Source organism: Simochromis diagramma, unplaced genomic scaffold (assembly GCF_900408965.1).
Source record: "Simochromis diagramma unplaced genomic scaffold, fSimDia1.1 OVJJ01000501.1, whole genome shotgun sequence".
NCBI lineage: Eukaryota > Metazoa > Chordata > Actinopteri > Cichliformes > Cichlidae > Simochromis > Simochromis diagramma.
The window spans coordinates 5,273,566-5,298,642 of NW_024387320.1; the positions used below are offsets into that span (position 1 = coordinate 5,273,566).

The 25,077-nt window shown below is 41.5% G+C and overlaps 1 protein-coding gene across 4 annotated transcripts in view; it reads left to right on the forward strand.

The window, feature by feature from the left end:
• Nucleotides 1-25,054, forward strand: part of klf12b (Kruppel-like factor 12b) — a 39,066-nt gene extending 14,012 nt beyond the window's left edge. For 3 of the 4 annotated variants that reach the window (XM_040005811.1, XM_040005810.1, XM_040005809.1), the window contains exons 2-6: nucleotides 1,831-1,913; nucleotides 7,904-8,441; nucleotides 12,609-12,744; nucleotides 19,045-19,202; nucleotides 20,763-25,054. In XM_040005811.1, the coding sequence (XP_039861745.1) occupies nucleotides 1,848-1,913; nucleotides 7,904-8,441; nucleotides 12,609-12,744; nucleotides 19,045-19,202; nucleotides 20,763-20,944 (1,080 nt within the window). In that variant the 5' untranslated portion in view covers nucleotides 1,831-1,847 and the 3' untranslated portion in view covers nucleotides 20,945-25,054. The remainder of the gene's footprint in view (nucleotides 1-1,830; nucleotides 1,914-7,903; nucleotides 8,442-12,608; nucleotides 12,745-19,044; nucleotides 19,203-20,762) is intronic. The other variant, XM_040005812.1, reaches the window with a different exon arrangement.
• The last annotated feature ends 23 nt before the right edge of the window (nucleotides 25,055-25,077 follow it).

A 25,077-nucleotide genomic window follows, 5' to 3' on the forward strand; every position in this document is an offset into this window, starting at 1 on the left:
GTTAGGGCTCCCCAACTGCCGTTAGCTCTTTGGTCATTATCATCACAAGCAAAGGAAAGCAGAGACCATTGATTTCCTATGAATATCCCTCTGCAGGCCAGTTCATTAGGTACTGCTCACAAACCCACTGGATTAAATGGACTTTAGGCACACGGGGAAAAGATTGCTACTTTCAAGAAGTTCTAATTGTTTCGCTTTTCCATCAGCAATAGAGTGAGCATTTAGCACAGTGAAGAAAAATGAATGGAAAAGGAAAAAACAACAACTTTTTGATGTAAGAATAGCAAACCCCTCGGGAAAATCAAGTTTTATCTTAAGTGTCTCTGTCTGGAGAGGTTTGGGTTTTTTTTTTCCCTTTATTTCTCGTGAATGAGGAGAAAGTGCATTTGCCATAACGGTGGTCATCCCGGGGAAAACAAAACCTCACTTTCTGCCTCTCTTAGTGCACTCCTCTCTTCTTTTCCTCCTCAACACATGGCTTGAGGCTGGACCGAGGCTGCAGCTCCACCCGCCCAGTCGTTACCATGGCAACGCTATCTGGGCCTACCAAGACCTGAAGCCGAAGGACATCCTGGACAACAATACAATAGCAGCACAGCCAGGGTACCTGAGGGACTTAGACCTGTGAGGCGAGATCTGGGGGGTTGCAGATTGAGGGAGTAAATCCTCCCTCTTTCTCTGCCTCCCTCACACACTCAACTCACAAACACAGTCAGGATTAGCCTTTCGCTTGAGACTCTGAGAGGTAGAGGAACAATACTTGGCATTAAACAGTTTTGCTGAAACAATTTTTGCATAAGAAATGTTTTCCGATAGCTGTCTTGAGTGGATACTTTGGTGAGTAAAAAACAAAAACAAAACCCAAACGTTTAGTAATTGAGCAGGCCACGGGGATTTTGTGTGATATGCAATATGTTTAGTGTGGTTAGATGGCCAGGACATAAGGTAAACAGAGATAATGTATGTCATTCATTACTGCCTCAGCTCTTATTCCTCAGAATTAGAATGGTCATGATTGCCGTGGTGCTGCTGACTATGAGGACTGGGCCGCAAACCCCGCTGCTGGTGCCAGCAGTGGAGAGTAATAGAGATGTTTAGGGTCTATTTGCCTTGCTTGCATTCCTCCATGTACTGCTGCTAAAATAATAAGAGGGAGGGTTACCTCAGGTCGGGCCCAAGCTGAGGGATACGGAACATGCATTGTTGTCATTGGCTCCATCTGAGTATCGCTCTTAAAGCCACAGTGCGGAGCTGAGGAGACGGGCACTGCTGCCCACTTTACAGACGCACCGTGCTCAGAGGCAGAGGGATGCGTGGATCTTAAGAAATACTTCAAATAATAATGTGAATTAATGAATATTACATTACACCTTTAGAAGTGCCACAACTTCAAACGGCGCTCATTGTTTTCTCTATATAAGTGGCTAAAGAGGAAAACTCTGAAGACGGGTTGTGTTCATGCCTTTGCTGTTGATTAACTGTATATGAAGCATGTGTTTGTATTCCATTGAAGTCTTAAGAGGATTTCTTTCAGTATTATTAAGTGTTATTAGCCCCACTGCAGCCCACCAGGCAATTCGAAAATCTTTATTATAAAGAAGAGGGACTCACAGTTTGTGTGCGTCTTTTTGTGTGTGCGTGTGTGTTTGTGTGTTTGTGTGTCAGCTTCTGATGATTCTGAAACATGAAGTCATGTCTATTTAAAATGTGTTTATTTCTCAGTGGGTGTGAGGACAACATTGTAGATGTCCATGTGTGAATAAGTGAGTGTGGGACCTGCTTAGTCATGCTAAAACACCCGTCTTACACCTCCTCTGTGTTCCTTCACAGGCAGGCTAAGAAACAGGATGTTAATGCTTGACGGAATGCCTGCAGTCCGAGTCAAAGCCGAGCCCCTGGAATCGGAACAAGGGGTAAGAGAGCAGTTGTTTTCCAGACAATCCCTTTTTTTTTCCTGCTTTCCTTTCCTTCTTTCCTCCTCCCGGCAATGGGCTGATAATCACTCCCAGGCCTAAGCAAGTGAGTGACTGAGTGGGGGCTTAGAGGAGTGGTCGGAGAGCATGGTAGTAAGAAAAGAGAAGAGAAGAACCAAGAGGAAGAGAGCCACAGCTGGAGCAGGAATGCACTGGGGGTCTTTTAGGGAGGTGACTGGAGCCAGCGGAGTCCACGCTGGCTGGCTGGACGGGTGGGTGAGGCCTGTGCAGATGTAGCCTCGTCACTACTCTGAGGAGGAGGAGGGTTGCATGGGAAACTAAATCTTATCTATCTTTGCCTGTTCCTGCTTCTTGACATCTCTCAATTTTCCTTTATCCTCCCTCTGGGGTTTCTCACAAAAACACATGCACACATTAATACAGGCAGACAAACAACACAGCACGCCACACTCCTTCTCTGCACACACTATTACGGCTTCATCTGCTGCTTTGTTGTATCCTTTGCATGCCTCTGCTCTCTCACAGAGCTCCATGTCACCTCCGTGGTGTTTCTACACAGAGTAAGAGCTTGTCACTACAAGCCCATGTGAGCGCGGTTTAAAAATTCCACCAGCAAATCTGTAATAACTTTGTTTACCCGATCGGCTACATAGAACAATTTACTTTCATGAGTTCATTTAAATGTATTGATCATGTTATGTATAACAGAGGCACCTCGCGTAAGCTTTTCATGGCCCACATACAGTATCAGTGCTCTCTGGTCTGACGTACCTAGAAATAAAGTGGTCTTGTTATGGTGAAGCTGTTGCTAGGTTACAAGGGCTCTGTGTTGCTGGCATAGCTGTGTGTGTAGTGGGCGCAGACCACTTAATATTTGTAACCATGATGAATTAGAATTCACTTATTATTGATTTCCATTCATAACCTATCAATAACATTTTTAGCTTTCTAATAAATCACCAAGATCACTTTGTGGGATAACGGAATAGTTTCTGTTGAGATGAAGCTGGGAGCATTAACCTGTGATGGATGAGAAAAATACGGGCTGCTGATAACCCGTCAGGTTATCTCGGAGGCCTTGCAGAGAATTGTTTGGCTGTGGAGGTGGTTTGTGTTGATAAGAATTGAATCTCCACATCTAAGGAATTGGCATAGAGGGAGCAGGTGGTTACTTTCTGGGTGTCCTTTCCTCAGCTGCGGCTTAAGGGTTTGAGAGCTAGGCTCTTGCGCTGCTACCTCATACCTTGGGTTTGAAATCATTCTCCTTGTAATGATGTCAGTCACAGACAGGATGTGAGCACTGCAGCCCACACAGCTTTGAAGTGCACTAAGATCCAATCTTGCCCTAACAGACCGAGCTTCCCTTTAGATGGCAGAGGCAGACAGACAGTTTAGGCTGCTGCAGAAATGTGGTCTTCATTTGGGTGGCGTGGGGCCAAGGGCTTGCTGGAAATGGTCTGCCTCGTTAGACAATTCGCCTGCAAGGGGCTGGAAAATCTGCCCCGCTAACCATTATCCCCTAATAAAGACAATGGCATGAGGACGGAGGCAGGCAGGCAGGTTGAGCGGCTCTTGCTGTATGTGTGTCAGGTTTGTAAGCATGTGTGGGTTTGTATCTGTCAAAGTGAGAGTAGGGGTGGCTTAAGTTTTCCATTTCTGTTGAGTTGTGTTTGAAGAAGAAAAAAAGGCAGAACTTTCGTTTCTGCATGTTTTGTTTATGTATAGACCGTTCTAATATTTTGACGAGAGAATTTTAAATAGAGTTCTTACTTCTCAACATTACGGCAGCACTCACAAATGAATGGAAACAAAAGGTATAATACCAATGGACTAAAAAAAGCAGTAGATTTACTTTTATAGGCTTTTAATAGTGTTGCAAGTATACTTTTCTGTAAGTGGCATGTTTGATGTCTTGCTGTAAACTGAGTTCGTGCCATATGATTATTTATTGTAGTGCAATTTGCTCACTTACCATCTAGTACATTAAGTTACTTTTAACTACTTTATAAATAAATTAACAGATAAGTAAAGTTTTTTTTAAGAAACAGTGTATATGTATTTTATTTAAAAAGGAAATGTCATTGTTAGAGCGCCAACTAGTCTTTGTTTATAGGACACTTTCCAAGTGCACTGTCATTACAAACATACACAAATGCAGACAGAATTATTAGACCTCCCTATGAAAATTTAGTTTTAGTTCAGAAGTATTTCCAAAGTACTGTTAAACAGAGAAAGGAATTTTTAACACAGCTTGTCCAAACAGCCTAGCCTTATTTTGGATGCTTACATTCAACGCAACGCCAAACTACCCGGTCAAAATGATTAGCTCCTCTGACGTCAATAGTCAACCGTGTGTCCTGTTTTTTTGCTGGTTAACAGCCTGCAGTCGTTGGTTGTCGTTTTCAACAAGCTTCTCTGATGTTTCCTGAGCAATCCCAGCCTGTTATGTGATTATCTTCTGACATGGACATTGGTCTTCAGTTCGCCACACAGATTTTCAGTAGAATTCAAGTCAAGGTTTTGCACAGGCCAGTCAATAATGCTCACGTTGGTCTTCTGGAGGTAGCTCTTCACCGTATGTTTTGGGTCGTTGCCGTGTTGAAAGTAGCCAAAGCACTCTAGTTTCATCTCATTAGACCTGCACAGTCCATTGTTGTGCCTGCTTCTAGTTATTGTTCTCCCAAATGGGTTAAGGTATTCACTGGTGCCTCGGTAGTCGTTCTGGAGTCTTTACACACCAACTCTCACTAGTTTTCTTTCAGAGGCTTTGAAATCTTTAACTTCTTACTTCGACCAGGCTTCTTCTGTACTCTGTGACTCTTTCAATTTCTTTTGATTTCTGTCCTTAACACCAGGAAATGTTGTGATAACTTTTTATATGGGTCTTCTACTTTGTGAGCATCAATAGTCTTTTTTCCTCAAGTCTAAACCAATTTCTTTTGTTTTTCTGAAATATTTCTTGTGACAAATAGAAACAATTTCTGTTTTCCAAAGAAAGCTAGTATGTTTAGAAATGCTATGTTGAAAACTCTTTGCTCTTTTAAAAAAGCACTTGGGAAGATATTGCCAGAAAAATTCCATTTCATTGATTGTCCTAAACAATCAACATTTAGGACTGGGGCAGCATATCTGTTTTATTCATAACATTATTCATTCTGCACTTTACCACATGAGATACTTCAATGTCTTTAACTGGTAAGAAGACCTGCTAATACTACATAATTTTAGGAGTGGGCTACACACACTTACTAAGAAAGACACTGTTTTCAAAACACTGAGATTAGCCTCGGTGAATCTAACGGCTTCAAAGCCGACAGGCGGTATAGCTCCGGGCAGACTGTGACACTCGCTTTCTATACACAAAAATGGAAACACAGAGAGACCATGTGCAAAAGCAGCTAGATGGTAGCCCGAGGCTCAGCCAAGAAAGGCTACGTCAGACTGATGCAAGACAAAGTAGAGATGACGGTTAATGTTTAACTCTGTGTGAAATTTATTTAGAAAATTTTGTCTGGGTAAATTCCTGATATAGCCACTAGATAGCAGACACTCAACCATAAAAAAAAATCAAACAAACAAACAAAAAATATAAAATGTGAACCTGAATAACCTAAAGGAGGGACGTGCTTGTTTAAATCTAGACATTGCTAGCATGGAGACTCAACAGAGTGTAACTTTTATTAAGCAAAGCAATGCAAGCGTCATCAGTCTCACTTGAGGTTGTTTGTATAAAAATGATAGGTTTATGTATCCATTTGTGCGTATAAATGTAGCCTGAAGCATGTTTAAGACTACAAGTGTATTCCGTTTCTTTGCCTCTAAGTACCAAAAACGTGTTTTAGAATAGAATAGAATAGAAAATCTCTTTATTGTTATTGTACATGTACATCATCAGCCGTTTGGTTTGGTTTATGCTTTCACACCAGTGGCTCTTTAATTAGCTGCAAATCTAACAGTTGAATACTCAAATAGTATCAAAAAAGTTGTTGCGCGCTGCCCATAACATCCCCACAGTGTCAGAGTCTCTCAGTGGTGCACGGGCTTTATTGTCTCAAACATGCACAGCCGGATACTGATCGCTGTTCTTGCTGATAGTTTGTGGCTCTCTCATAGCTTCTCTTATCTTCTTACTCTTTTTTGCACTTCATCACTGCACCATATTTCTTTAACCAAAAAAACAAAACCTTATTTGTAAACTTTGTTTTCAGCTTCCTCTTTGCGATGAGGCCCACAAGTTCGATCGTAACAGAAAAGGTAGAAGGGAACCTGTATGACGCTCTCATTGGCGCTGTGCTGGCAGCCTTATGCCACTGTGGATTCGCAGCGATCTAAGTTGCTTCTACTGAAGCCTTTACTGATATTTGCTTTAGAATATCTAAATATTCTATATGTGCCTGTAGGTCGCTCTCGTTCTTTGAGAATAACTTTTAAAAGAGGAGAACTTTATAACGATTCGTCAGCCCCTTTAGGGAAGTGTCTCTGTTTGAATGGTACTGACAAAAATGAAGGAGATGTGATGTTATCTTTATCACAGTACACTAGAACTGATCATGTCTTCCATTTTCTTAATAAACAGCATGATTGAGCTATTTTTTTTGAAGCGATACCCCTGAAGAATAACACAAACGAAATGCTGTGAAGGCTCATGCCTGAAATCGGTGGTGGGTAATGACCCAGACCATATTTTACTGTGGATCTTGACACGACACCAGTGACTCTGAGTTGAACCCCACTGAGGTTCAGAGTTCATCAGAAAGCATTTTTCATGGGGCATGGTTTGTTTTCCAACTGAAGAGGAGTTACGCTGCGTGAAGTTTTTTTTTTTTTGTTTGATTCATGGGGTTGTAACATTTCCTGTAGGCTGAAAACAAGTATACAAGTCTGGAGTAAAAATAGTAAGCTACTACATAAAAGAACACCCATACACACCACTCAGAAAAATTCGTAATTCACCGCAGATCGACTCTCAGTCAGCATTACATAAGGAGAAAGAAATGTGAGTCTCTGAAAACAAAAGTGAGCATGAAAACCCACATTAGAGAACATTTTTTCATTTCTCCTGCAGCTGCTATTGGAGTGACTTTTTTTCATTTTAATTTTAATGAGCTTTTCCTGTTTGATTATTTAAAAAAAAAAAATCCTGGACGTGCTTGCTCCCTGATGGCACTAACTGTGACTCAGCCTCTGAAAGGCTCCACTGTGAGGATCAACACTGCTTACCACACTTTGCAGCACCCACGTTGAGCAGAGTGAGCCGAGATCAGCCGCATCACATGCAACTCGGCTAATCTGACATTAGAACAAAGACCGCGATATCAAGTAAAGGGGCCAAAGTTTGGGAGCCCTAAGAAGCAAATAGTAGCAGGGTGAGCGTCATTTTTTCTACCGTGTGTGTTCTCTATTATCTTTTCCAAGTAAACAGGTTCCTGAAACGTGTGCAGACAGATGGAGAGGTTGTGTTACAGTCTGCTTGGTGTTAAGTGAAAGATGTGTTGAGGGATACGCTAAGCCACCAGCATTGGCCTTAGGAGGCCCATTTCTGAGAGACGGAGAGAGACGGTCAGGAAATTGAGCCCATATGATGTTTTTTCACCGTCACAAAGGAGATTTAAGAGAGAGACAAGGGGAGCCAAGAGAGCTGCGTTTGTGTGGGAGTCATGGAAAACAGGAGAAAAAGAGAGAGTGCAACCCAGGGCAGGAGAAGAGAACGAGGGAGCGAAAGGAGGCGAGTGTTAGAGACGTTATCTTTACTCGTGCATTTCTGTGCGTGACATCATGCCAGTTGAAGAGCTTCACGGGAGAAGTTGAACTCTTAAATGAATATTTTGCTCTGTATTTGTGTTTCATAACAAATATTTCCACAAAAACTATTAGACCTTGGATTTCAGCCATAGAAACACTCTGTCTTTTGAGGTTAATGTATTTTGTGGCATTAAACTGAAACATCACTGTCTCTCTTACGCCCACAGTCACCCAAAGTGCGCCCTTACACTGCGATGGACGGCGTCCCCTTTTTCCTCAGCAGAGTTAAACCGGAACCTCCCGAAGACCTGCTCGCCCACGACCTGCACTTCCACACGCAGACCGAGCCCGTCGACCTGTCCATCAACAAAACCCGCCCCTCCTCTTCATCCGCCACCACGATTTCATCGTCATCCCCCCTCAGATCCGCCTTCTCCCCGTCTTCGTTATCGTCGTCATCCTCCTCCTCCTCCTCTCCATCAGTTATCACCTCAGCCTCGTCGGTGCTCACATCGGGCCCTCTGGTTGCCCCGGGAACTGGGGTGAGAGGTCAGCCATATTTGCACATCCTGCACTCTGTGCCTCCGCCTCCATCCAGCCCTCTGAGCCTGCAGGGAGCCGGGAAGCTCGCCAGCCATGTTCACCGCATCCCAGTTGTGGTACAGTCACTGCCCCTCATGTACACCACTGCCGTTCGATCACCCTCCAGCCTCAACAATGCCATCATGCTACCTCTGCTGGATGAGGCCAAAAGCCAGGGCAAAGGTGAGACCCTGCTCGCTGAATTTGCTCTATATTTATACAGCTAACTTTGTTCTGTTGGGATTTCTATTAAAGCTCTGTCATTATTTTAATAAGATACACTGCAAAAAGTTCAACTATGATTCAGGTTTTGAACTGCTGCCTTTTTTATTACATTTATATTTACTGAGCAGCCTGGGCCCCTGTGAAACTCTAGCCCCACATCTTGTTTTGGTGTATTTTGCATGTTCTAAGGTGTACTTATAAGGAAATGTTGCCCTATGGTGTAACAAAGTCAAAATGATAAACATTTTAATGTTAGATTCAATAAAGAGAAGTTACATAGTCTAGCTTCTCCTGGCCATTACATTACAAATACTGTGTAGGCATACCACAACCTAAATCCACTGAGGGTTTTTGGACTTCTATCCTCTACCTCTGCAGTACAGCTATATCTTGAGGGGGAGGGGGGACTTTGAGCTGCTCCCTTATTTCCCAAGGGGTCACGACAGCGAATAGATTCACTTGTTTGAATTGGCACCGATTTTACACCAGACGCCTTTCCTGACGCAACCCTCTCGATTATCTGTGATTGGAACCGGCCCTAGGAGTACGCCAGCCCGTGACTCCTCCCGATCTCAAACTGGGGGTCTTTTCACATCTATGGCAAATGTGTAAACCACTGCAACTATCTCTCAACGCCTTTATCACTGAGCTCAAAGTCTGAAAGGCTTGCGTGGATCAATCTAATCACTTTCTTTCTTTCCTACAAAATGAGCTACCTGCGATGCCCTGCAGGAAAAGATAAAGCAATACTTTCATAATGCAATTTCTGTGTTTGCAGCTAGTATTACCACGTCTTTCAGATTAAAATGTATCTCAGGGATACATATATTTCAAAAGTTTCTGAATTGAATTGCGTACTTTTTAAGGTCAATTTTTCTTCTACACCAGTGAGTTTTAATTAGGAAATCACATTTTTGTTTTATTGAAAATTACAATTGTATTTAAAAATGTAATGGCTTACCACCTTGTTGGCGTGTTTCACCACTGGTGGCCATCATGATTCCTGATCAGCCTGACTGAAGGATGACCACTCACCTCAACCATGTGACCTAGATACTAATCCAGATTGGGTGAAACCTCTAATAGGACATTTAAGAGTTTGAAAGTGCTGGTACCTGTTCTTAGGCGCTACCTTTTGAGAAATATTACTTTTAAATCCGTTAACTCACTTAAAATAGGTTATAATCATAATAAGCTTCAATGTATTCTTAGTAAGAGGTGTATGAATAGAGAAACCGCTCGCAGCTTTCTCTGGGAACAATTACAGAAGTTTTTTTTGGCTGCACCTGGGTCAGATATAAGGGATGGCACAAACTGACATTTAGCACTGAGGATTTTGAAATGTTAGAGGGGGAAAGCTCAGTGACAAGCTGTGTGGTTTGTTATCTGGCAGGTGTTCTGCTCTGTCTTTAGTCAACACATTGCTGAGAAGGCAGACTGTCATGTCCATGCTTTCAGAATGGCCTCTCGGGCAAAAATGTTGCCCCTTCAGAGGGAAGATAAGGCTTAGAGCTTGAACGCCTTGTTTGTGTTTAACAGCCTCCAGTGCAGGTAGCGTTCCCTCTGTCAAGAAGCAGAAGTCTGGGGTAGTCTGAGAGTTAGACCTCTCCGGCCTTGCCTTGGATGTGTTGTTGGTTTTCTCTCTGGGTGTGGTTTTACTGCCAACCACTGGATGAGAGCCTACAGTAGGTGTTTCTATCCAAGTCTGAGCTGTACACAGGGCAACTGTTGGTTGTAAAAAAAGGTTGCTTCTTTTCACTCCCTGCAGAAGGAATAGACACAGTAAGACTCACACCCGTGCATGTACAGTACGTACAAGCGAACAAGCAATGATATGTAATTAGAGCATGTGCTCAAACAGACACTCGGCCGGCTGGGTGGGGTGGTCCTCAGAGATGGGCGTTTGTTTTTTTTTTTTGGTTGTTGTTTTTTTTTTGCTTTTTAAAATGCTAGATGTCAGCTCCCAGGGAGAGGAGAGAGGAAAAGAAGGAAGGATAGGGAAAAACAAGACTTGCATAATAGGGTGTGGATGGATATTGAAGATGGGTGGCACTCAAGCAGACGCATCCACACACACATACACAGAGCAACATCAGCAGTGCCCGGCTCTGAACGCACCCAGCACAAAGGAAACGGGGTGAATGAGTGCTGGGTGTGGTGGACGCAGTTACTTTTAATGAGAGTGCAAACGGTTGAGAACCAGAACATTTGGCTATTTATTGCATTTAATATGATGTCTACAAAATCCAACATTCCACCATCAAAGTCAAATCAAAAATGAATTAAAGCCATAGAAAAAATATCTATATCTGTCTATCCATCTATATATAGAGAGAGTTTTTTTGTCCCTGCCTTATCTGGAATTTCAAGTGTCACTACTGGCCGGTGGTTAAACAAATAAGTTGTTGACATTAGGCAAATCCCGAACTAAATCCAGCCCCCCTCCCACCCCCCACCAAGAAAACTTTAATGCGATTATTAAAGTTCTCAGCGTAGATATGAGGTGCACACTCACTCGCTTTTCACATACATACACAGGTTGGCCATCCTCTTTCAGAGAAGGCGGGTACCCTTTCTTTCACTGCTGTCTCCCTGTCTCCGGTAGGAGGTTGCCATGGAAACAGGGCTTGACTGGAAACAACAGGAGAGAAAGGAAGAAATCCGCTGCTCTGCCCACCTCTCCACCACTCCTCCTTTGTGTCCCTAGTTCAAAATACCCCCACCCTCCAATCCCCATTTCCAAAACGCGATGTATTTCTAGCTAATTACAGGTTTTCCATAGGGTTCGGCGAGCTGGTGACCACTCTGCATGTCTTAGTCTACAACAACAGCAGAAACCTTTAAAAGCAAAAGCTCCAACTGAGTTACAGCATTATTTCTGTGTCCAACCCACCCCTCCAGTAATAACACCATGTCTGCTCCTAACTCTAGACCATTATTATGGGCCATTATGGCCACAGTCTCAGCTGAGAGGGCAGAGAAGGTGAAGTCCTGATAGCTTATAAAAGCACCCTGGCTTACAGTAGATGGGGATGTTGTAGACCTCAGTGGAAAATACTGTATGTCTCAGTATATTCAGTGTTTCCGGTGATTTTAAGCAAGAATAGCCTTTACAGAACCGTTAACAGTGTACATTTTTTAAGTGCTGTATTAGAATGCCCTGCTGCTAATTCTCCATCTACAGCATGTCTTTGTTTTTTTCTTCTGATATTAATTTATTGTGTTATCCGGGATTTTCGCCGCATCTGTCGGCTGAAAGAGAAAGAATGGACAGAATGGCTCCAGGCTCTGGCAGCATATCTGATGAGCTGTCCAAGGGACAAGTTTTCACAGCTTGTGGAATAGATGTAACCTTACTGCGTAGCTCAAGAGACAGAAACCACTGAGCTCACTGGCTCAGAGGGTCATGGTTCAACAGCATTGTGGTCTTTTTTCCCTTGTTTTTCATGGTTTTGGTCCATGTTGTCCAAAAGGAAACAAGCACCCACATATACAGTTTGCTTGTTAATTTTCGAGGTTGAAGAAATTAGCAGCTGATCTCTTCAGGTGTTGTGTACAGGTTCGTCGCTATGATGAATATGATTCTATTTCAGGTGTGCATACTGTATAGAGGACCAGATGCTCACAGTTGCTCTCATGCGTGCACATGTTCTTTTAAGTTGGAAACAGTAACAAATGCGCAAATGTTTTCACACGCTGCTCACAGGCAACAACAGCTAAACAGTGCTTCACCCTGTAGTCTTATCTTTGTGGTTGGAGGCAGATAGAGATTATGTGCACACGTGTGTCCTTTTCGCATGCTACTCTGTAAGTACGCAACCTCTGGGTACAGAGTCACGGTCGACTGTTCTGTCCTCCAGTTAAATGTTTCGTTTGATTGACAGCTCCTGAGAGGAAATACTGGCAAGTACTGAGGCCATCTCAACTCATGCTCAGCTACTGCATACAGTATGCTAAATAATGGCACACAAAAGAATACTTTTGGGGTTATTCGGATGAAATTGTATATAAAGGAGTTACTTCATTACAATTAGAAAGACGCACAATGTGATATGCCTTATAAGTTTACAGCGCCAGCTCCAGTTTCATGTGTCTGTCTCCCATGTCTGTGTCCCATCCTCACAGCACACATAGACCCCAACGGCCTGTCGCCAAGGCAGATCAAAAGTGACAGCGATGACGATGACCTGCCAAACGTGACCTTGGACAGTGTTAATGAGACCGGCTCTACCGCGCTGTCTATAGCCCGTGCTGTACAAGAGTGAGTATATTCATTTTTTTTTCTTGAACACACGCCGGAAATCCTGGCGCTGACTTTTTCTTCTTCGCTAACTTTAAAGCCATAAATGAAATGTGGATCTCTGCCATGAGTTGGGTCGGAGTTATGACAACAAGATGCTCAGAAGTATGTGGCTTTGGTTTTTGCGTTCTTTACCAGTGACCGGTGTTAAATTTGGTTATATGAAAGTTTCAGTTTGTTCTGGTGCACTGGTGCGTTATTGTTAGTGCTGGGGAAAGCAAATTTATGCGAACTACTGTTACTTTGCTTTATTACTGAGCCAAATAGTTAATAATGACAGCACAGCAGAGCTCTTTATTAAAATAAGTAGCACTCTGCATTGCATAAAGGGGAAAAAAACAGCTCACAGAAATAATGCATGAAACTTAATACACGTAAATATGTTTTATAATATAACATCTTATCATGTGTGCACGCATTTATTAGAGGCTTTTATTTTGAAAATTAAATCATCTTCAATGGATTTAATATGGTAAAATTGAAAAAAAAAAAATCCCTTTAGTCATCCAAGCCAGTGATGTTGCAGTCTTGAATTTCTGAATAGACAGAGCACAGAGTACTAATATGTTTTTGTGACTCCCTGGAGGAGGGCGTCATTATCAGATCCATTGTAATCCTTAGCATTGTGCATTTCCGTGTGGTTTTGTAACCGCTCTTCCACTCTTTGGATGTGTCTGCGTGGGCGTGCATCTATATGCCTGTATGCATATGGCTCAGACATACTTTATGCCCTGTTCGGCCTACAGACATCAACTCCTGCCGTGCCAGTCCATCTGTGTTGAAATGAAAAGTTGATGACAGCGTATAGAATTCTTATCAGAGGGAGGAAATCAGATGCAGAGAAGCATTTGGCTCGGCCCTGTCCTTGTTGCGCTGCTGCTCATAAACCCAGAACAGTCATAATTGCCAGCCTGGGTAGACTCAAGTTAATACCCATCAGACTTTTATTTAGACTAACTGTAAGGAAAGTATTCCAGGACTCCTTGAGAATCCTGCTAATGCCGTAGCGACATTAACAAGGCTGCCGGCACTCACTGTGTTTTGTAATGTTCTAGCTGGCAGGTTTGACATTGTGTACTAGATGTTGTATTGTTTGTTTGTCATCCATTGGCTGTGTGACCATCTACTGTAATTAACCTAAATGTTTTATTGTAGTTCCAAAGTACAGCACATAATAGTAAAGCTGTGGTTCAGGGGTACAAGTATAGGTTGCTGTGCTTCAGACACACACAAGCACACACGCACCGGAGGACTCAGGTTTCGATGCAGGTTATTGAAAGGGACAGGCGTGCCCCTGAGTGCCACACGTGGGCACCGGGTGGTCAGAGGAGAACAGAGGTTGGCAGGACACAACCTTTCACAGCCCAAGCTTTCACTATGGCGATAAATCACCAGCCAGGGTTAGCATTGCCCTGCCAGGGCCTGCCCACACACTCACTTCTCTGTGTGCAAAGTGCAGACTGTGCTGTGTGGAAACTCCTGTGTGCACGCTCTGTATGTGACTGTGACTGTGCGTGCGTGTGTGTTAGTGTGAAAAAAAAGTATGTGTGCACTTCTGTAAGTATTAGTCCTTCGGTGTGTGTGTGTGCGTGTTTTGTACTGTATGCATGCACGTGTTTTCTGCACAGTGGACAGAACAGCTGGTTCCAGAAGGAGGTCAGCCATTGTCAACAGGAACACAGACTTGCATGTTTGTCTGTGAAAAACAAAGCAGTCTGTAGTCTTCTTGAGTTACACGCCGGTTTGGCCACAGAGAGGAAGAATGTGCGTTGTGTGTTGACATAGCACATACACTCGATGGACATCTGCACCGCAACAGAAGCCGACTTATAAACATATCAGTCCACTGCGTCGCTATATTGCCTTTCTTTTCATTTAAATGTGTATGCCGCGTTTGTCGAAAGAGCAGCTTTACATAATTTGGCAGCCACATTTACACAAGCAGTCACCCAGAGAGCATCAGAGAGGTGAGGTGTAAGGGCGGAGGACGGGAGTGCCTGCAGCCTCCAATCCAGGTATCCATATATAAATAAATGAGTGAAAGGAGAGTTGGGTAGAGAGCGAGTTTGTGTGTATCATGTGCTACTTGGTCAGCCTCCTCCATATTCATGCGTTTCCCTGGGGATCAGAGGATAGGCTATTGTGGGAGAGCGCGAGTGAAAGAGAGGAAGACAGAGAGGAGAGGTGTGTGAGGCTGGGGGCAAGGGCTTGTGTTGGGAGGGTTGTCTCTGTTGAAGTCTGGCGGGTCCCCAAGGACCTGGGGGGCCAGAGAGCAGGTGGAGGGAGGAGATGTGGGCGAGGTGAGGGGTAGTATCCTCGGACAGGTACAGGAATGCCCGGTGGGCAGTGTTCCAGCACACACATACACAAACTTGAGCACTCCCTTTCCTGTTTTCTTGATAATTCCACCAGTGCCTTGAAGCGGGTCGTGCTGTTGCTGTGCTCAAGCCGGTGTTGTGACCCCGCTGCGGGTGAGGAGTTAGAAATATGTATTGTGCTTGTATTGTGGGAAATCCCTAATGCAGGTGACACACACTCATCCCCCATGCTCCCCGTCTTTCTGTCGTATGTGTAGAGCCCAGCGGATGATGATGGGAGAAAAAAAACCAAAAACGGGGAAACAAAGGAACAAAAACAGAGGTTAGCTCTGTTTGAAATTATTCTCAGCTGTACTTCCCATTTCTTTCTGCTACTTCGGGAGACACAAACAGACACATTCATACAAGCATTATGCTGCGGTGACTCAGGGTTCAAGGCAGAGTGAGTTTTCCTCTGGGCTCTAATGAGAAAATATAACCAATTCACGGTCACACAAGAACTACATTATAAGCATGAAAGATCCAAAGAGATACATTTTGTGTGCTTTCTTGCATTTGGGATTATTATTCGATTTTTAAAAATGACAAAATTAATTTGTGCATCTATAATGAGGTAGTAAAAGTGAAGACTTCTTGTGCGTTTACAACGCTATCGTTGAAAAGCACCGAATTCCTGCCACTTTTTTTTTCTTGTTAAATGCTCTTAATTGACATCTATCAGGTTATCAAAATAGTCATATATTATATAATAGTAATAATCAGGCAAATCGCATGACTGTACGTGTATTCATTGTGAGTGTGTAGCAGGAGCTTAAATCAGTAGGTCTAGTAATAACTCTGTCACAGTATTTCATATTCAGTTCTCTTTAAGCCTTGAACTTTTATGGCTATTTTTCAATTATGCACTGAATTCTGCTCACTGGCTTTTTTGTTGTGACCCAATTTCCTCACTTGAATCATTAAAATGTCATTTAAGCGGGATTAGAAGTTTTCCACTGTTTACCTTTATGTCACTGGTGAGCGGTGGTGAGCAATGGGCGTTCTTCTTTGAGAACTGGAACATTTCTCACTTAATTTTTTTTTTTTTTTTTTTTTTTGCAGATGCACAAAACGTCTATAAATACTCCCACTACTGATTAAACCAATCTGTCATTGAGCTCTTGAAACGCAGCAGCGTTGTATTCGGTGAAATAATTTATGATGGTTGCTTGTTCTTTGTTTTAGAAGCTGTTGTACTCAGACCTTCCTAAATTATATCATAATCATGAAGTCACTTCATGGATGAAGTCAGAATGTAAACATCCGCCTCATCTGCTCGATGGTCTGAGCTCAGAGTGTTTCCACTGGCTCTTCTCTTTACTTTCCCGGGCAGACACACACGCACAGTTCTACAGCACCTCTGACTCTAAACGGCCCTCTAAATTTTCATCTAGATTATATGTGATGCGGGAAACTCATCAATCATTTTGAAAAAAGGAGTTTAACTCTTCGTCTTAAATTCTTCATTTGTTTTGTCATCACGTTACAGTGCGATATTCCCTGAGCTTAGAGAGAGAGAGTGAGAGAGAGAGAGAGAGAGAGAAATGAGAGGGGAAATGGAGTTCACTTCATATCTGACCCGTGTGCTCATTTCCTGTACAGCTTCAGTTTGGCAGTAAGCCAAGAGTAACAGGTGATCTGTATGCATTCGTGCGCTTCTGTTTCAGTGTATTTATATAGCCTGCGTATAGCTATGTGTGTATCTTTGTTGTGCGTGTATACTGTATCTGCATTTGACTGTGCTTTGGTGTAAGACAGAGAGACAGGAAGTGGGTTGTGTGCGGTGGAGACAGTTCACTGAAGGGCCTGTCTGGCAGCCCCTGTTCCTCTGACATGATTTTAGCAGTTCCTCCTCCCACTACTCTGCTTTAATTTTACCCACTTCACCCTTTTACCTGTTTCCGAGCCTCACAGCATAAGCAGAGAACCCTGTTAAATATATCCCAAATATATCACTCCTCCCCCCTTTACAAAACAGAGATGTTCTTGTTTTCGCTCAATATCGTATCTCAGTTTTTCTCGCCAGTTTGCCGGCTGCGTGCACGAGTCATGTGTTGTGTAAAAAGGTGCTCACTGTTGCACAGTCAACAATCATGGGCGAGGCATGAACTTCTGACCACCTCTTGCTGTCTTCTGGATTTCTCTCTGGGTTGTGTGCTTGTGTGCTTGTGTGCAGCGCTGCCTTCAGAACACAAAGATGACAGTACATTCAGATTAACTACAGATATGATGACTGTACTCTGCAACTGTGCTCACAAACACTGGCAAGTCAGGCATGCATGTGAAACCGCACACACATGCTCACTGACACAGGCACACACTTTGCAGCATTGCTTCACAATGACAAATACAATAGACGGTAATACTGACTGGTTGTTGGAGAGGAAATGCCAAAATGCAATGAGCACATAAATCACTCAGAAACTGTTAAACTGACTCAACAACACAGAGATTTTAAAAAAGACAAAAACTTCTTCATCTCACCACTTTTGCTTTAACAATAGTATTGGAACCATACGAATATCAGCCCTCTTACCTTACATACTTTTTCAGAGGTACTTAAGTAGAGTTGCACTGCCACCTGCTGGCAAAGCTGCTGCTCTGCCACCTTCAATGTGTCTATCTTTCAATATTCATTGTATACTGTCTTTTTTTTGCATTTCAAAAATACATATATGTTGATTCCATTTAGAAACGCACTACTTTTTACAAGACAGAGATAAAATGGTTGTACTTATTGAGTGCATCAAAATCATCCACAAATCAGAAGACTGGTGGTTTGACTCCTAGAGTCTGACATGTTGAAATGTCTTTGGGTAAGATGAACCCCAAATCGGTGCTGATACATCTATTGGTGTGTGACTGTGAGCTCTAGATCAAGCGCATAAAGCAAAGTGCTGTATGAACGTCTTTGTGCACTGTGTGCTTCCAGTGTAAATGCGTAGTGAGCTCTCACTAAGCACACAAAAGCACTCTGTAAATACCAGTCTGTCTTTTATCTACACACCTTTTCCTCTCTTAACACAATAACTAGTGACGTTACAGCCGGTATGACGGTTATGTTTTATGTTCTTTTGGTTGCATAAAACAAAAACTTAAACCTTTTATTGCAAATCATCATCAGCTGTTCTCCTTGTTACCATCTGGCAGACGTTACAGGAGTCTGTCTGCTCGGACTACAAGACTTAAAAACAGTTTTTACCACCAAGCCATACGACACCTCAACCACAACACTTAAACACACACACACACACTCCACAGGATGCACTCAGAAGCTAGCTTGCAGCTTCACAAGTACTCTGTTTAATCTGCACTGGTCACTCCACTTTATTGTTATTAATATTTATATTTAAAAAGTGCAATACTGTAATTTTCTGCTGCTCATTCCTGTGCAATATCCCATCTGCCCTCCCGTCATATTTCTTTTCAAGATTTTCTTATTTAATCACTAGTGTACATATATTTATATTTATAGATACATATATATTTAGTCATCTTTTCTCTTTTACCACGTCTCTCTAATATTTTGCTCTTTACTATTTTTCTATTTTTTTATTATTTTATTTTATTATATTTTATTATATTTTCTTCTACTGTACCATGCTGCTGAGTGACTGCTGCTCGTCAAACACATTTCTTTGCAATGTTGACCCTGTGCTAACTTGCATATGACAAATAAAACTGAAAACTGAAACTGAAATGGTAAATGGTGCAATAATGCATGTTAAATAAACACTGCAATATTCTTCAGCAGGTTTTGAATTGAAATGTACTGTAAACTTTAATTAAAATGACTGACTTATTCTTCAAAACTTTCAACAACTGCTCTTTATCACGGAAGAAGACAAAGACATCATCAGACTCCAATAATGTTATCTGTTGCTACTTTTTGTCCTCCTTGCAGTTCCATGTCCCCGTTCAGTATCGACAGCATACGGCGTCCTCGGAGGTCGGAGTCACCGGATTCCAAAAAGAGAAGAATCCACAGATGTGACTTTGAGGGGTGCAATAAGGTGTACACCAAAAGCTCGCATTTAAAAGCGCACCGGAGGACGCATACAGGTCAGAACAGTTGTTGTGAAATGCTGTTATTTTATTTTGAAGCTGTTAAATGCTATTTGTTTAAGTCTAAGTGAGGTGGCATTTCACATTTTGAGAAAGTTACTGCTGAAAACCACTTTAGAGACTTGACTCACTGAAGAAGAGCGTTGAGCAGCTAAACTTATTCTTATCTGTCTCATGACAAGACAGCATACGGCATCTTGGAACATTTTAATTACTTTTTGAGAAGGCTGAATTGTCCTTAACATGATTTATTTCATGAAAAGTGCTAAAACAATTACAGCCGTTCCTACTGAAACGATCTCCCGTTGTTGTGGACGGACACTGAAGTTATAGCTTCCTTAAATCATTTCAAGCCTCAGAGTCTGCTTTAAGTAAAAGGTGTATACTGATTGTAAATTGTATGGCTCCCTGGCACAACGTTATAGCACCACACAAGAAATTATACATTATTCTGTTCACACATTGAGAAGAACGTTACTACTCTGCACACTTTTTTTAATGGTCAAGCATTATTTAAAGAATTGGTCTCGCAGTAGAGTCGTAAAAGAAAAGAACTGTGGCATATCATGATTAAGTGCATATACACATATGGAGACCATTTATGCAAATGAAATAAGCATGTTGCGTTCATTACCCCAACCGTGTAGATCTTTGATGATTGTGACACCTCACATTATAAAATCAGTCATTTCTCTCAGGCTGCTGCAAAGCCTGACTTTTCAGCCAGCGCACTAGCTGACAAGCAGTGAACATTAAGCTGTTAGGATAATGGAAAATGCTTTTCCCTGTTAAAGGTCTCTGACCTCAGTCCACAATTAGACTTTTTTTTATTTGACAAGGTTTCTATGGAAAAAAAAAAAAAGACACATTTTGCCATCTAAAGTCAAAATTTGAGGTTATTCTCTCCAAATTTCAATTTAATGACTTGGAAATTTCAAGTTATTTTCTAAATTTTGAGTGATTTTTCTCAGAGGTTTGAGTTAGAAAGGCAACTTTTTGAGATTTGAAATTTTTGAGATAATAACCCTAAATTTTGACTTATGGGTACCAAAGGTGTCGGCTCCTGGCCTGTTATAGAATATAGCATATCAGTTGTTTAGCCAATATACAGCAATTTGCTGTTTATTCACTGGAAATCATATAGACTTTAAAGCCAGTTTGAGGTCCAACAGTATAGACTGCTCAGAATATTAAGATAACACTTGATCAAATTCATGTTTCTTTTTTGCCGTGACTTTGAATCCAGGATTTTGCATCATTTTGTGCTTCCACAGTCTTTCAGTGAAGACTTTCAAATTGAATATTTCCCTGTCGAAATCTGATGCGTGACTTATATGTTCCTGTAATTTTTTTGTGTTTAAATATTTTCTATAATATCTCATCAGACATCCATACCATTTTAGTGAGTTATATAGATTCTTGAAACTTGTGCACTACCAAAGTGGACATTAGGTTAGCAGTAATTCATGGATTATCACTCATCAAGTGCAGATTTTCCAAATTAATTTGCCGGAAATGCGACTGAACATGGACTGCGTTTTCTGACTTCCTTTCCAGGTGAAAAGCCATACAAGTGTACCTGGGACGGTTGCACCTGGAAGTTCGCCCGCTCTGATGAGCTGACGAGGCATTACAGGAAACACACAGGGGTGAAGCCCTTCAAGTGTGCAGACTGTGACCGCAGCTTCTCCAGATCTGACCACTTGGCCCTGCACCGACGGAGACACATGCTGGTGTGAATCAGACGGAGCGCGATAAAGAGAGAGATGGAGAGGTCAACGAAAAGACACACACTCACATGCATACACAGGCAGCCGGGGGAGCGGGATCTCCCTGTGAATGTTTTCAGCCGGCCTGGACGCGCACACACACACACACACACACACTATCACACTCACACCCACGTACAGACACAGACGCACACATGCGCTCATCCTTCATAAGGAGAGAAGACGGAGACAGAGAAAACTGATGGACGAAGGTGCACAGAGCTTGAGGAGCACAAAACAGGGTCACTTCTGGATCCTCTTTGGTTTGGAACGAAGAGACGGCAGGATCTTTTTTTGTCTTTGCTTGGAGTATAATAGGGAACTGTCTTTTCCAGCACTGTTCGTAAATGTTTCACTTTGATTTTTAAGATTAACTCTTTATTTGGACAAAAAAAAAAGTATAATGCAATTGCAACTGTGTCTTTTTTTTTTGGTGTCTTTCTTTTCATTATTGTTCCAAACGGCTGCTTTTCCAGCATTCATAATGTGAAAGACCCCGTTGTAAGGAATGGATTTCCTGTGTGAGCAGGAAGAAGTTTGGCCTCGACTGGATCACGGGAACGGACTTGGATGTAGTTGAAGTTACAGGTAGTGTTTTTTCACCACGCCCCCCTGTGTGAGTCTGATTTGTGACCAGCAGGGGGCACCATTTAATCACAAGTGGTTTCATTTTCCTGCTGGCTTCTGCTCTTAGATCTGAGGCATCCCTTGTAGAAGCTAAAAGAAGGTTGGACTTTCACCTTTCTCATCGCCTGCAAACTGTAACCAAGATAGACTCAAATGCCCACAACCCGAAAAGATCAACCTCATCAGCACCTCCACTTTTTCAGTCATTCAATGCCTGTTTTCATAAATGGAAATAGGACTTGCATATCATCGCACCAGCACACACCATTGATGATCCACTCACATGGCCGGAAAACTCCAAATCTCATCAGTGCTGTTCTTTATGTTTATGTTGAGCCTCTTCAAAGCATTTATTAGAAAAAGGAAAAAAAAAAATCTGGTGGATTTTGAGCTGTGATTAGCAATCAGTAAAGTGCAATCTTAAAGGATAAATATACTTCAGTATAAAAATGTTTTGTTTATTGGGTTTTGCTTCTTTTTTAATGCCTGCTTATTGCTTATGTTTGACTCAGAAAATACAACCCCTCATGTACAGTGAACTGAACAATCAGAGGAGATTTCCAGTATGTGAAAAAATAGAGGCACCTTACAGACTTTTATTGTGTCCTGACATTTCTCATTTTTTAAAAAGAAAAAGTCATTCACCTCTGTCTTTTTATTTCAGCTGGGTTTAACAGAAAAAAAAGGAATTTGTGTTGTGGTTTTGCACAGCACCGCAGCACTTGTCCATAAAATGACACTGACACCAGCTGAAGTGTTACAGGGATAGTGTGGCACCTGGTGTACAATACAGAAGAGCAATACATTCTGAACAAAGTGATGGGAAGGAACATTAAACCTCCTCTTTGTTCTGTTTGCTGATGTCAATATCCGAGGAGAAGTTCCCAGCTTGGCCACCTCCTCACGCTCTGTACCGCAACTCCCTCCGTTACTGACTGGTTTCTAATCTGATGTCTCCCAGCTGGTGATTGTCTCCACATGTATCATTTCTATTCCTGTCGTTTGTCTCAAACACAAACAAAGTCACTTGAAATCGCCTCAGACCAGATATAAGTTATGATTTATATCTGATTTACCTGAGATTTGGTCATGTAAAAAGCAGAAAAATGCAGGAATTGCACACATGCATACACAAATACATGCACACTGTTTTTTTCCGTTCTTTTTTTCTGTGTGTGTGTTTGTATTCACAGCAGGAGTACCTTTTAGAAGCAGTTTCCGGCAGAGATATATTTATTGGAAAGCATCACTTAACCTTAATCAGGAAATTCAATTAAAAATATATTTTTATAGACCTAATAACAGACATTTTTGCAAGTATTTCCAGCGCTCTTTATGCTACGTAAAAGCTTCGGACATAAAATATCAGGCCAACCAATGTTATTCGATAATGCTGCCAAATGCATCTATTGGACCTAGGCCAGTAAAAAAGAAAAATGTTAACCTTTTTGATTACGGTACCTTGAAATCCATACACTTGCACGCTAATGCACAAACTTGGATTCCACATTCTCACTTTCAGTAAAACAGCCAAATCCAGGAAGCAATTTCCGCACGGAAGCGTGCGACGCCCTTCTCGGTTTGTTGGAGAACGCATGTTGTCATTATTTATCTGTATTGTTTGTGCACGACATTATGCCCAGTTGTATTAGCATTTTGGCAAAACCATATCAGCACCTTGTTTGTTTGTTTCGTATGATATTCAAATGATTTTATTTCAGATGTCAATTTATAAGCGAATAATCATCATCGTATTTTATCATCCTTATAATGTATTAGAGCGTTTTTATGATTGAGGGGCACGTCTTCATTTGCATATAAATCTTTCTCTTCTGTACAAAGGACATTTTGAAATGTTGTAATATATGTGATAGTGAAGATAAAACTTATTACAAAGTTCTACAGCCTGTACATACATTGGAAAAATAGGGCTTTTGATTAGTAGATGCAGGAAATACATTTATACATGTAAAGTCTTTTTTCAGAGACTGTAATTTATCTAATTTGATATACAGTGAAATGGGGCTAATGGTATTCATCATGTAAATGATCATATGTGATGTTATAGAACAGTTTGCTTTTTATTTTCTCTTTGGTTTGTGGTTAAACACATTCATGATCAAATCATTTTTTTTCAGTTCCCAAGGCTGAACCAGTGTTTGCTAGAATCGACCAATTATTTATACACAGTATTAAGGTACACAATTCCCTGTGTTGCTATTTTGCTATACCCGACAAGAAATTCTACCGATCAAGCACATATCAGCGACACATGTACTCCTGTATTCAGTATATGACGTTGCATGCCTTAATACACCAATTTCTGAAAATCTCAATTTGACTTGAAGATGGTGTCTCCATAGGACAGGGTGTATTGTATTTCCCTTCAGCATCTCTTTCCTCATATTTTAAAGCATAATTTTGTTACGGTAACCAGGGTCAAAGTTATGCAATAATAATAATGAATAGTGCCTCATATCACAAACTTGTAATATCAGCTGCTCTGTGCAGAGCTTCGATTTCAGCACGCGTGCTTGGATTAATAAATTTCAAACGAGAAAACCACGAATTCTGGGGGAAAAAAAAGAAGCACAGACAACATTATGCAAGTCGGACCTCTAATGTTGAACTTTCTTTTCGCACTGAGCCTTATACCATTGTGTACAATGCAGCATCTTCCCATAACACTTTCACAGGCTGTTTATAGCACACATTATTACTTTGCTTGCAATAAGTCGCTTCCTCTAAGGGTAACAAAACCGAGTTACAAAGGTCTCTTGGTGTTTCAGCTTCAACACATCAATTCAACATAGTGATTCCATGGAAGATGATGAGGAATCATACTCACAGGAAAAAAGAAAAAAAAGAAAGAAAGGAAAAAAAATCCTGTGGCTGGGATTCCAGCAGTCACACCTCTCTTAATGAATACTTATCTTGCGGTTTCTGTCAGTTCAATATATATTTTACTTTCTGTATAACATCTGCTTTTGATTTTCCTGGTTTTGAAAATTTAGGTAGTGAAGCCAATGCCTTTGTTTCAAGTTTGCTGATATTACGTACAGTAATCGTTGTTCCTGTATTTATGTAAAGTGAGTGTAGTGTAAATATATTCAGATCTTTTCATTCTTACCGTAAAGAAAAATGTGATATTGCTCAACATCGCTTCAAAAAGGGAGATTCTGCTCATGGAATTCCACATCTGTAACAGAAATTTTTAATCCTGATATTTTTCAAAACTTCAACAACAGATGTACTCTTTTTTTTTTCTCCTGTTACACTTTTTTTTGTTTCCTTTTCTCCGAGAGTTGTTTAAGTATCCAGTCAGTGTTTTTGCCTTTTTCTCTGTATTTTTCATATGGATGGAGCTGTGAAATTAAAATAAGTTCAAACATATACATGTATATTAATATGAATGGAGGCATGAAGGTTAATAAAGTTGCATTTTGTATGTAACAGACTGGGACGGAGCCAGTTGC